Below are 12,946 nucleotides of genomic sequence, written 5' to 3'. Positions count from 1 at the left end.
TGGCAAAACTAGAGAACGCTAAAATCAAACCTCTACCAACCAGGTACGTCAGCCCCACCTTTCCACCAGTACCACAGGGCTTCCAAGCTCTCCACGGCCAAGTTCAAGTCAAAAGACAGCTAGTCACCACCACGCAGAAGGCAGAGAGCGGGATGAGGGACTGAAGGAGGAATTAATGGCAAAGGCAGGTCACAAGAACAAATTTCTGCACACGCTGCTACTGCAGCTTCCATTTGCTAGCTCCTTCATATGCCTATAGGGAAAAATAACTCCTTTGTGAACTTGTGCCCCCCAAAACAGGGACTAATGGTTATGAGAGCAATGACTATTGAGAAGTAGATGCAGGGGAGAATACTCTTTGATGATTAGATGGCGATTAGTATAGAAATTATGTGTACTGGCAAAAAACCCCCATGCTCGAAGGTAAGTAGCTAAGGAGGAGGGTTTAGTCATGGCACTAATTCAGAACAGAGCAAACATTTAGATAATTACAAAACAACCCCAGACAATAGCGGCCAGCAGGTCAGGGGAGGAGGTGATCCCTCCCCTCTGCTCAGCACTGGTGGGACCACACCTGGGGCACTGCGTCCCGTTCCGGGCTCCCCAGTACGAGAGTGGCACAGACACACCGGAGAGAGTCCGGCAAAGGGCTGCCAAGATGATGCAGGGACTGGAGCATCTCTGCTATGAGGAACAGCTGAGGGAGCTGGGACTGTCCATCCTAGAGAAGGTTCAGGGAGGACCTTGTCAATGTATATAACTACCCGAAGGGAGGGTGCAAGAAGGATGGAGCCAGGCTCTTTTCAGTGGTGCCCAGTGGCAGGACCAGAGGCGACAGGCACAAACCGAAACATGGGAGGTTCCCTCGGAGCATCGGGAAACCCTTTTCACTGTGAGGGTGACTGAGCACTGGCACAGGTTGCCCAGAGAGGTGGTGGAGTCTCCATCCTTGGAGATATTCAAAAGCCACCTGGACGTGGTTCTGGACAAGCGGCTGTAGGTGGCCCTGCTCGGGCAGTGGGGTTGGACCAGGTACCTCCAGAGGTCCCTTCCAGCCTCAGCCACCCTGGGATTCTGTGACTTCCCACCAGCCCTTCGGTTCCTTGTAATTAGCCGTTACCACTGGAAAAGAGCTAAATTACAGTCCATCCGATAACGGTGCCGTAATTAGATCTAAATGAGACTCAATAAATCATCGTACACCTTAACCCTGCTGTTACACAGAGTGAAAAATCACCGACTTAAGAATCAAGCCGTATGTAATAGCGAACAGTCACAAGACTGCGTCATGGTTATACACACAAATGACCAATTACTGCTACAGAAAATTTCGTTACAACCTAACGAGGGTTGTTTGCTCTGCAGCTCAGAGCAAAGATGGAGTTGTCTTTAAAGCGTCTGCAAACCTAAAGCAAAAGCAACTCTTTGCACGGATGTGATGCTCGTACGCAGAATTGATCACTGGCACCCTGTACTGCGTTGTCTTACTATCACTAAATGGCATCGTATTTGATTTAAGGTGTTGATGCCTCTGGTTACCCACCTTTGAGGGTTGGCCATCAAATCGGGATGTAACGCGGCTCCAAGTGGGAGAAGTGCCAACGTTCAAGCAGCGGTCGCCGTTCGACAGCTCTTTCTGCAGGAGAGAGCTCGCTAACCAGAGCACGCAGGCTTCGGAGGCGCACGTACACAGCGAAATATGGAACCTTGCATCACACCGTTTAGCTTGTAAATGGCAGGAGACGAGAATCAGCCTACATAACTAATGTACCCCCCCAGGAGAGGGACAAAAGGGATGCTTCCCTCTTGAAATCTAGTAAATGTTTTTAAAAGTTGTTTGCTATCATAGCAGTGGCCTCTGCAAATTCTCTTACTTTGCTACATGCATTCTCACCACAGGAATTAAACAATGTTCCTGGTGATCTTTACAAAAGAAGTGGCCTTCAAGAGCGCAAAACGCAAGGACTCTTTGCTCAAGCTGCTTCTAGAAGACACAGGAAGGAGAAATATGACAGATTAGACAAGAAAGTATTCAAGGCTATCAGAAAGCAAATATTAAAAATGATTGTTCAAACTATTATCAGATAGACAAAATACAGAGCTGCTTTTTTGCGCTTCTGAAAAGAAATATTTTACATATGCAGACCATACAGCAAGCAAAGAGCTTTAAAAGCGCCAACCATCTAAAGAGAGACGTGGACAATACAGTAGAGCAAAAATGCTGCAACCAAAATGGTTTAAGCATACGGGATCTATCAGCTTGGCTAACACAAGACACTTGCCCTGCCACAAACCTTCCCCTGACCGTACTGAGTCAGTGCTTGAACACCCCTTTTTCCCCTAAACTGAGCGAGAGCTTGACAAACAGTGCATCAGTGGAAAAAGTCAGAAATTATTGTCTCTTAAATGTCTGCTTTTGTTAATCAGATGGGAAATAAAAAGATGGAAGGACACGAGAGCGGGAAATCAAGGACTGTTTTCTTCTTTCTAGCGCAACATCGAATCACCATTTCTAGTACGCGTTAGATTGAGAACGCACATCAAGAGGCTCAAAGCACAATTAGCCCGTGAGAGAGGGAGGAAAATACTGGTTTCCAGCTGTCTGGCTTCACAAATACGAACTAAAATGCTTTCTATTCCACTTGGCCACACACTTCAAGAAAACCATATCTAGTAAGATCATTTACAAGTTGAGGAATATCATATGTGACAGTTTTCCGTCCCGAAACAGATATTAGAAGTTAGCTAAAGCTAAGGACTAAGGGAGGAGGAGAAGAAACAACCCATACTTCCACACAGAAATCTAATCGGTACGTAGGAGAACAAAAACACGCGATAGTGGAAGACTGCAGACGGGATTGCTCTGCGAGCCGTCCCAGTAAGCACGATACATGCCACGCTTCAGCTGGTAAAGCGGTCAAGCAGGGAGAAGTCTTTCTTTTCCCCAAATTATGGCATATTCCTATCTCTGACGAGACAATTCTCAATAGAAGAGCCTTAGGGACCAGGTGTTCTACTGCTTCCCCCAGCCGCACATCGCTGTCAGCTCATCTAGAGAAATACCACCAACTCTCCTCATTTCCAAGCATAGCATGGTTTGGGTTGGAAGGGACCTGTAAAGGTCACCTAGTCCAACCCCCCTGCAATGAGCAGGGACATCTTCAACTACATCAGGTTGCTCAGAGCCCCGTCCAACCTGACCTCGAATGTTTCCAGGGATGGGGCATCTACCACCTCTCTGGGCAACCTGCTCCAGTGCCTCCCCACCCTCAGCATAAAACATTTCTTCCTCATATCTAGTCTGAATCCACCCTCTTTTAGTGTAAAACCATCACCCCTTGTCCTGTCAAACAGCTCTCTAAAGCGAATCATCACTCTGCCAAAACTAACTGACTTACGCAGAGCAGCAACCTTCTCCAGAGAAGCAGAGAGAGGTCCCCTTGTACTTGTTGAGTCTCCGGATGGGAAAGACGGACACATCTCCCATGGAAACAACTAGAGATATATCCAGTTGATAAATAACCACACTCGCCATGTTTCCTTTTTTGACATTTTTATTAATCAAAGACAGCACAACTTCCGTATTTCAAGTGATCAGCGAGATGCCAGGATGCTTTCATAGCTAAGAGAAGCTCAACCAAAAGATACACTGCAGAATACATCATAGACTTGGAGTAAGGCCCTCGTTACGACCGGGCGAACTGGCGTCACCGGCACCTTGCAGAGCACAAGCACGGGTCCTCAGAAAGAGGATACGCCATCGGCAACGGACCACGACTCTTGCAGGGACATGCCCAGAGCTCCAGAAGAGAAAAAGGAGAATTTGACGTTGTACCTGACTGAGAGGGTCCCTAAGAACCGGAGAAGTATCCGAGGTCTGTGTCCGCCACCGAGGTGGAGAGACGTACAGAATATTTCAACTTCAGACCTCTTACGTATACAAACCGAGCGGGTTTTATTCATGCTATGTAAATACGCGTTTATTTTGTATTGCTATTCATAGAGTTGCATAAAAGTCAAAATACAAAGCTCTGCAAGGTTTTGTTTAATACTCTTAGGTAGAAGCTTGAAGGGTTAAGTTTACATGTCACTGTTTTCAACAAAAACCCAAAAGCTAATTACCTGGGAAAATTAACTAGATGTGCCATTTGAATTCCGTAGCATTTTATAAACAGTTTTCAGTATACCAATAAACACTCCGTGCAAAGCACATGCTTAGTTAAAACCCTAGATGTGGCTAAAGTGTAAGGAAAACTAAAAAAAAGCAGCTAGCACGTGTTGTCTGCATGCTCACAGAAATATAAAAAGAGGGAAAAGTGTTTCTCACTGATAGCATTGTTTTGGTTTAAGAAATGTAAATGCTTTCTCCCAAAATAACGGTACTTACAAGGTTATATTATTTGTATAAAGGAAAAAAAAAGTTACAGTGATGGGAACAGAGTCTGTATCACTTGAAATTAAGTATTTCCATACTCTTTATGAAGACTGCGGCAAGCTTATACTTCTGATCCAACACTTCTTGTGTCGAGGGCAAATCCACTGCTTGGTGTACGACAAGGTAGCGTTGAAGCAAAACCCTCCCAAAACAAACCTCAAACCAGAAATCCCAACCAAAATTAATGACAACTTAGGGGACAGTAAGAAACGATCATTTTCCAGCATAAACCCGATAGTATTCCTTCCCTTTCACATCACCCCCTGAAAGTTTGCCCAGGTTCTCCACAAGATAACGCTACTTCATAACAAGTTATTTTCCCCATGAATACGGCAGGCCAAGATACCCAAATTCCCTATAACTGGTAACAATATACATCTCCTTCCGATGAAGGGAAACAGTGATTTAACAGACGGAACCTTAGGAAACAGCATTTAAAATTAAAAGGTAATCTTTCAGCCCCCAGTTAGAACTGAAAATGGGAGAAGTACAATTCAGAAAGAGTTAATGATTTTGTATAATTTCAGCTTGCAAGTACGGCTTACAGATTATTACAGAAGCATCCATAACATGGTTATTGCAGAGGCAATACTGAAGGCTGCTTTGTTAACCCCAATAATTGAGCTCTCGTTACACAAGTCGTGTTGGCAGCAAAAGAATTCGAAATTATCCAACTGGAAGAATTGGGCAATATCATTCATATTGCACTGGGATGTCTTCCAGCAGGAGGAAGTTCTCAATTTACCTATGCAAAAAAAAAAATTAAAAAAATTAAACAGATTAAGAGAATATTGAAAGAAATACCATTTTTGGTACGGAGAGAGAATCACTGCCGAGACTGCCACATGCTTGCTTTTTTAGCTTCTTTTCAAGCGTTTAGAAGTTTCCAAATTCGCCTTCACTAGGAACTTCGTAGTGCAAACAGCGATAGCAAGCCATGGCCCTGCCTCCACAGCACTCTCTTGTAGCTCTGAGCCAGAAGTTAAGAAAGATTTCCAGCTCAAGCTAACCAGTGCTTCCAATTTTGTCCAAATGGCCCACTGGGAGATACCGGGCGGAGACTGAGTGACACCTGCCCTGGGGCTGCTGACAGAGGAGGACAGTGTATCACCATCTAGCTCAACTTGCATTGCTCTTGCATCGTCCTACAGCAACACCATTCTCCCTCCACAAAGCTCAGAGCGAGCCTGGTAACTCAAGCTAGCTTTTACGCTGAAGACAAGTCTCATCAGATCTGACCAGCCTCATTTCCAGAGGCAACATGCAGAAGACAGAGCCTGAAGAGCAGAAGAGCCCTTCCTTTTTCTTGCTCATTCCCCTGGACACCAGAGGTCGTCTTCCATCTTCCCTAGCTTGACACCTCAAGTACTCAACTCCTGACTCTGACGATGGACAACCGCCGTAGGCTGCATGCTAGAAAGCCTACAGTTCGTGCTCATGAAGGTTTAGGCTCAAGGGAAACAGCAAAAGAGGAAATTCCTTAGGATGCAAGCAGCACAGAGCAGCAGCCTGGTCCAGCAGCGCTAGAAGCTTCCTTCCTCCCCGCCAAGTCATGAGCTTTAGCAGGGACCATCCCAGGGAAGAGAGCAGTCCCACCCCATCCTGGCTCCCGCTGTCCAAAGCCAGCCCAACAATCTTTCCAGAGCAGGGGGAACCAGTTGGGAAAGGAGATTATTTCAGTTGATTTGGTACTTCTGGTTTTCCAGCGAACCCCCTGGCACTGGTAGTAAGAGAATTACTTAAACATTATTTAACAACTGGAACAGTGACTCTATGCCCTGAATATCCCCGACCACCTTCCTGAGACACAGGTCGCTTCACCCTCAGGAAAAGATTATTTATTTTAATAGCATCAATTCATAAATGACTGAGTCTTCATATTTTGTGGGTTACACATGCTTTATCTGGTTTTAAAGCGTAACAAGTTTAGGGCAAAGGTTTTGTATTTTGAAGTCATTGCTGTCTCCTATTTGTTTCCCTTAGGTGGTGGGGGTTTTGTTGTTTTCATTTTTTTTTTTAAATCTGGATCTACAGATACCTGTGTATATGCTTGTACAATTTTAAATCAGCTATCTCCATCATCATTATCTTTATCAGTTGCCTGGAAGTCAAAATATATCAATTTACTATAAGCATGACCTTCGAAAGTATCTGCAACCTTATTTTGAGTGAGGCTAAGGAATGCATGCTAAGGCCAGATTAGAAGTGCACAGGCAAGGAAAACTGATATAAACATGTTTGGGTTAGGTCTGTAGGACAGTATACATACCAAATTTCATCTGCAAGCAAGTATCTTCAGTTGCTAAGCAAGTACTATTGGTCTTGCATAAGGAAGGGCTGTTCTCGCAGTGGTAACACCTTAGGGCATAACCTAAGAAGACAGGGGGTTATCTTTACTGAATAATAAAGTACTGAAACAGTAGCAGCATTAAAAAGGAAAAAAAAAAAAAGAATCACCATCTGCATCTACCTGTCACAAAACATATGCCTGGTTATTAGACTCAAGCTAAAATTTACAGGCGTTTGTCAGTGGCAATTCTGAAAGGAAGATTTTGAAGCACGTACTTACATCATTTTTAAAAACACTTACCTTTACGTCCCTGCAGAATAATATCTTAAATGTTTGCTGCTTTCATCTACTCTTAAAGATTGCCTTTTCCAAAAGGACAGGCAAGAAGAGACACTTTTAGCAGAATTTTATTCTACCCCTTTTTTTCCTTTCACCTCATTTCTCTCTTGCGCTACACATCTAGTTTCCAATTTACACGGCAGGAATCCAATCTCCTAGCAGCAAACCAGAACGGGCTGTCGCCAGATTCAGCAGCGTCGTATTCTGCCCCCGATTCTCTCTTCTGACCAAAGACGATCAGCAGCAGAAACTAAGCCCTACTTCGATGGCTACTGTCATTCCCCAAAGTGCTATTAAATAATCCAGGCCCTTCTTGTTATTTTTCCTTCTCCGACATTTTTTCCATGATTTCCTCAGCCCCCTGTGATAACATCACATCAGGAAAGTACCACTCATACTCACCAGAACTACAAAAAGCAACCAGAACAACGCAGGCGGTTAACAGGATGCGGTTCATCTTGATCATGCTTCTTCCCTAATTTGAAGGCATGAACAGATGTTACGTGTTTATTCTATTTAAAAGCTGCATGAAAATAGCAAAATACACGGTGAGGAACCGAGGTTTCAAGACTTGATTCAGTACGGAACCGAAGGCATTGGCCCGGAAAATCAGTGAAAGAAGAGAGAAAAGTAACAGCACTTTCCAAGAGAGGATTTTTATTCTGAGAACAGGGTTTTTATTCTGAGAACTGAGATTTGAGCCCCCCCAGGCTGTAGATCGCTCTTCTTTCTCCCCTCTGATTTCACCATTCAACAGGTCTATTTCTGACAGCAACAAATTCACCTTACAAAAAGAGAGGCCGTCTAGGGCTCCGATACCTTTTCTTTTACAGCAATTCCCCAACGCCCCTGGAGCCAGACTGTGCTCCTTTCTCCTCTCTCACGGGGTTGCGAGAGCTTTGTCTGCACTAAGGGGGCTTTTGCCTCTCCTCTCCCAAAATTTCTCCCTCTCACTGAGGGACGGACACATGCAATAACCCCCCAAGTGACTGCAGCAATGGCTCCGGTCCTCCACAATTATCCGTCGGTAGCGGTGAGATAGGAAGGTCAGGATTATTTTTTTTTTTTTTTTAACACAGGCAACTCTGAAGTAGGAATTATTCGACAGACTTCTGCACACAGAGTCGGAATGACAAACAGTAATATCTACCACTAAAAAAATCTCTGCTATTGCGGAGAGGAGGCTATTCAGACCAGGTATCAGGCAGATACGGGGGGTGAGAGGGAGAGAGGGACCATACTTTGTGCTAGGAGGGCATGACTTTGTGTTTGTCTTCAAAGCCCAAGTGGGATTAGAAGTCCCAAAGAATTAAAGGCATCCTGATAACAAGTTTCACTTATGATAAGGCTGCAGCAAAATAGTCACATCGCTGCTCTTGACTCTGTTAATACTGCTTGACGTTCTTTCTATACGCAGCTAAGAATCTAGTGTGGCAGACCATAATCCCATTGGGTTGAAAGTTTTTTCCTCCCAGAAGAGTAACTGTGGACTTGAAAAGACAGTTTCATAGTAAACAATACTGAAATGCTCAACCTTAAGTCTAGTTAATTTTTCTACCAGAAAAATATAAACCAACAAAAACAACTCTACCTTTTTTTTTTTTTTCCCCCTGTCTGCATGAACAGGAAAACCAAGAAAAACAAAACCATAATGTGCAGGACGAGATGGATTTTCTGGGGTAAACAACTTTGTGAGAAGCCTTCCAAGACCAGAGAGGCTCATCCCACAGTGACGTGAATCTGCAGGAGTGCCATTAGTCCGGTGGTTAAAGCAAGAGCCATTCTGGACAGCAACAAGAATCTTCCTGGGAACCTCTCCATCTTCCAGCAGCCCTCCCTGACACAACGGTGTCAGCAAAATTAAACAATTTTGCCTTTTAGCAAAACCAAGTCACAGCCAGAATAAATAGAAGGTGGATTAATAAAAATCATCATAGCCAGCATAATAGCTTTGACAGCAGAAATTCAACCAATCTATTTTGTTAAAATGAGTAATTTTTTCTGTACTCCTGAATGACAGAGAGATGAGACAACAAATTTTAGCTTTAAAAAATTAGTATCTATAGACAGCAATTCAGAACATGGCTTAAAAGAAACGAAGCAGAAAACATTTCCCAAACTGCATTTTCTAAATTACTGTTTTAACTGAAGCATCAGACCAATCCCAGTAATAAGAAATAGCAACTGCAGTAGCAAGAAAGGCTTCTCGCCTTGGCTGGGAAACAGAAGAATTTCTCTGCAGTCCCACCTGGGAGAGAGCACACGTACAAGACCAGGCTGCTGTTTTCATCATAACTTCGGAGCAGAAAGAGGCAAGAAAAGGGTAACTAGGACTATGAGCCGCATTCCTGCAGGGACTAGGGCGTTTTAGCAGCTGATGAGCTTTGCACCACTTCGTTTTCCGAGGTAGCTCGTAGCCAGCAACCACCTGGCAGATGCAACCTGGCTCCCTCCCATCTATTTTTTAAGTTAGCTGCAGCACGCCCCGGGCAGTATCTGCACCCGTCTTCCCCCGCCCTTGGCCGCCGCGATCCAGCCGTCGCTCCGGGGATGGGGGGGTTCCCCCCGCAGCGGTCCCCGCTTCCCTGCGGGCGGCGGCCGGACCCTCGGCCCAGCGTCCCGGGGCGCCGCAGCCCGCCCCGCTTAGCGCACTGCGGTGCCGCCGCTCCGCCGGCATGACTCAGACCCGGGGGGATAAAACCGATCCTCCCCGCCCCGGTTAACACGGTGTAAAGACAGTTTTCCCCAAAAAACCTTCCTTTCCCTCCCAATTCCTGGGAAAAACTCCCATCTCCCCCCTCCCCATGCCAGCCGAGGACCTGCCCTTCTGCCCGCTCGCCCCCTCTCCCACCACCCCCCCGGAGCCCCGGCCCACCGTTTCGCCTCAAGCTCCCGGTGAGACGAGGGGCTGCTCCCCACCCCCGCTCCCCACTGCTCCCCGACGAGGCGGGGGGCGCCGGGCTTCCTCCGCCCCGTCCCGTGTCCGTCCCCCCCCGCGGCAAGGGGCGGGCAGGGGGCCCCGCCGCAGCGCTGCAGCAGCCCGCTCGCCCCTTACCTACCCCGGGCACCCGCTGCCGACCAGCCCCGCACCGTCTGCTGGAGGGGGGGGAAATACGGCGGCAGCGCCGCTTCTATCGGCTGTGCCACCCCCCCCGGGGGCGGAGCAGCGGCGGTGGCCCGGCCCGGCCCCGGCCAGGGGAGCGAGAAGCCGCCAGCCCCCGGGAGCCGAAGCTGGGGGGAAGGCGCAGGACCCACGGGAGATGCGGTCCCGCGGGACGGTGACTGAGCCTTATTGCGCAATACTTAAACAGGCCGCGAAAACTTCTACGACTGCATCTCTCCCACATACACATGACATATGTACGCGTATAGCGCTGCGTGGTACCAGCTCTAAGGATTTCTCACGGGGCTTGTCTGATGGATGGAGACACTTCCTTAAGCAGAGCTGCTCTACGCTTCATCTCTAGCGCAGCAGCTAAACCTGCGCTTTGTGCCCACCCTGCTTCCCTTCTGCGCAGAGAGAAGGTGGTTTTAGGGGTCCCAGAGCCACGGTGAGGGGTGTACCCCGGCTTCTTGAGTGGACAGAACAATTGATGGAGAAAACGGGATCAGCTCGACTGCAATTAAACACTCATCACCCTCAAAGGCTTTCTTCCTAAAGCACCATGCAGCCGTGCTTGCCATGCATCCCCACTTGCGGTTATGAATTAATAGATAGGACTAAGGAAAATGATGCAGAGTTTTAGACACACGAAGGGAAACAACCAGGAATGGAAAGTGGCAGTTTCCTCCAAGTTGGCTGGATATAGACCCGAACATTCACAACCCAGAAAAACACCAGAGAGCAACAGAAATGTAGTTGAGGACAGCAAAAGTGGTTTTTGTTGCATTAAGAGGTTTAGAACAGTGGTACTTAGAAATACATAAGTAATAAAAAACCCTAAACCACTCAGAACTTAACTCACATTCTGTTGGTGCGTTACAGTAGTTAAGATGATTATCAGTCAGCTCAGCATATGATGATTTTACCTCTGTTTAAGCCATAAATAAAAGCAAAGGGATGGAAGATGCTTGTGTGTTATTGTACGCAACTTATTAAATGAGAAGCCACTCAATTAAGATTTGATATATATAAAAAAAATCCTTAATTTATTAATTTACTTAGAAAATTTTGCATTGAGGAACTGGGAACAAGGAACTTTAGCTACAGCTGTAGCTAAACTTTTTTATCTGTTTGCCCTTCTGAAATCTGTATGAGGAATTGGGAGCAGAGGATACATTTATCTATCATCACAGATAAATGGTGTTTCCAACTTGGCCTGAATTTTCCACCTTACATTCTTTGCATAGATGATGAGAAATTACTTTAAACAGCAACAGGAAAAAAAAAAAAAATCCAGCACTAGAATAACTTGCACAGCAACTTTTGGGTGGTTTTTTTCCTCACTGGCTGGCACACCACTTGTTTTTCTCTCGCACGATGCAGTCACAGCAAGGAAATGGTGCCAAAGGTTCTCTTCATTAAACATCCAGGCAGCAAAGCCCACAAAAACGCTGAAGGAATCCTACAGCGCAATTATAAAGAGCCTGTCAGCATAGTCCTGGACAAAAGGAGGACTAGATTAGTTACATGTTGCGTTGGATGTGGTAGGTTTTTAACCATACGCTGAATTCATAGATGCTCAACAAGGCTTATTTTACCTTGCCAGAAGTCCTAACCAAGCATCAGCACCAAACAGTCAGGATCTGAGTCAGAAGCCAAGGGAATTCAGGCTGAACCAGAAGGACAGCGGCCAAGGGAACATAGACCTGTGACAATCTGTGTGCGCGTTGCACGGGTCATAACCGCCACAGGAAGGATTTGGGCGTATCGGCAGTTACCGGTACACCTCCCCAACACCGCTGGCAAAGTGCTGTCTTTGAAGTGGGATCTTGACAGTCAATTCTCTCCCGCTTTCTCAGTGAAGATTTCTACAGTCTGGCAGTGCTGGCAAACATAACTGAGTCCTTGTTTTCTTCAGCAGACTCGGCCGCTTCACTTTTCATACCCATCTGGCAAAAGCTTCGGTTTTGGGTGGGGTGAGGAGACCCACTGGCATAAGCACTCCTTCAACTGCACGTAATGAAGAGTTACAACGCTTGCAGTAACGCCGCATCTGGTAACTTTAGGCAGCGTGCCACACACTAAAATAGATGCCTGAAGCGACAGAAGAACCCTTTTCCTATTACAAATACACACGCGTTGGTACAACAGCAGCGACATGTCATTCCCTCTACCTGGTTACCTGCTTCACACGCACAGAGATTGCAGGAGTCCTGTGCTTGAATCGGAGGCCTCAAACCCTCACATGAGCGCTCAGAAGTTGACAGAAAAGCATTGTCCTGTATCTCAGCCTCTTCCACAATAAGCAATAATTATAGTTCTTCTTTAACAACCCGAGGGAGAACTGCTCCCTGGGACAAGTAAACTCATGCTCCCAACTCATGGTATCCGTAGACCTTCAGCTGCTATCACTTAGCTGGAACATACAGACCGTGGCAAAGTACCAAGCCTGTGACCATGAGAGTCATCTGTCCTTAAAAATACACAACAGACTTACAGCACTGCACTAAGTTCTAGTTCCACTAAATCTTTTTTTTCACTGGTCCTTCTGACAGATTATGAAATTTCGATTAAAAAAAAAGCACATCACATTTCCATTTTGAGTATTCCTCAGTATTAACCGTGAGGAGAAAGTGTTTTTAAACCCCTCCAGCAATTCACACTGCTGTTCAGACTTCTGTGAGGGACAACACAAACTTTTTTTGCTTCTTGAGATGTTATGTAAGGGCCACGCTCTATTTGTTTCTCTACCTTGTACCACTGTGGAAGATCCAAATGC

General features: G+C 46.1%; 1 protein-coding gene across 2 annotated transcripts; it reads right to left on the bottom strand.

The window, feature by feature from the left end:
• Window positions 1-3,536: 3,536 nt before the first annotated feature.
• Window positions 3,537-10,271, bottom strand: CD59 (CD59 molecule (CD59 blood group)). 2 transcript variants are annotated; one of them, XM_054828088.1, is made up of 4 exons: window positions 10,124-10,271; window positions 7,467-7,539; window positions 6,705-6,806; window positions 3,537-5,180 (listed from the first exon to the last, which is right to left on the bottom strand). In XM_054828088.1, exons 2-4 carry the CDS (start codon window positions 7,528-7,530, stop codon window positions 4,987-4,989), a joined length of 360 nt encoding a protein of 119 aa, XP_054684063.1. In that variant the 5' UTR covers window positions 7,531-7,539; window positions 10,124-10,271; the 3' UTR covers window positions 3,537-4,986. The 2 variants fall into 2 exon arrangements, with proteins under 2 accessions (XP_054684063.1, XP_054684064.1); XM_054828089.1 differs by having other exon boundaries at window positions 10,120-10,244.
• Window positions 10,272-12,946: the final 2,675 nt, after the last annotated feature.

Source organism: Grus americana, chromosome 5, assembly GCF_028858705.1.
Source record: "Grus americana isolate bGruAme1 chromosome 5, bGruAme1.mat, whole genome shotgun sequence".
Lineage (NCBI taxonomy): Eukaryota > Metazoa > Chordata > Aves > Gruiformes > Gruidae > Grus > Grus americana.
The sequence above is the reverse complement of the archived record's forward strand: the minus strand, read 5'-3'. Positions and strand labels throughout refer to the sequence as shown.

What these genes read in the sequence shown, in the direction of transcription:
- CD59 (XM_054828088.1), bottom strand. Translation starts at nt 7,530, where the DNA reads ATGATCAAGATGAACCGCATCCTGTTAACCGCCTGCGTTGTTCTGGTT. An exon ending in GGTTGCTTTTTGTAGTTCTG is followed by an intron (nt 6,807 to 7,466) that starts GTGAGTATGAGT and finishes CTGTCTTCTTAG; the next exon opens with GTTATGCCCTAAGGTGTTAC. An exon ending in TTGCTTGCAGATGAAATTTG is followed by an intron (nt 5,181 to 6,704) that starts GTATGTATACTG and finishes TTTTTTGCATAG; the next exon opens with GTAAATTGAGAACTTCCTCC.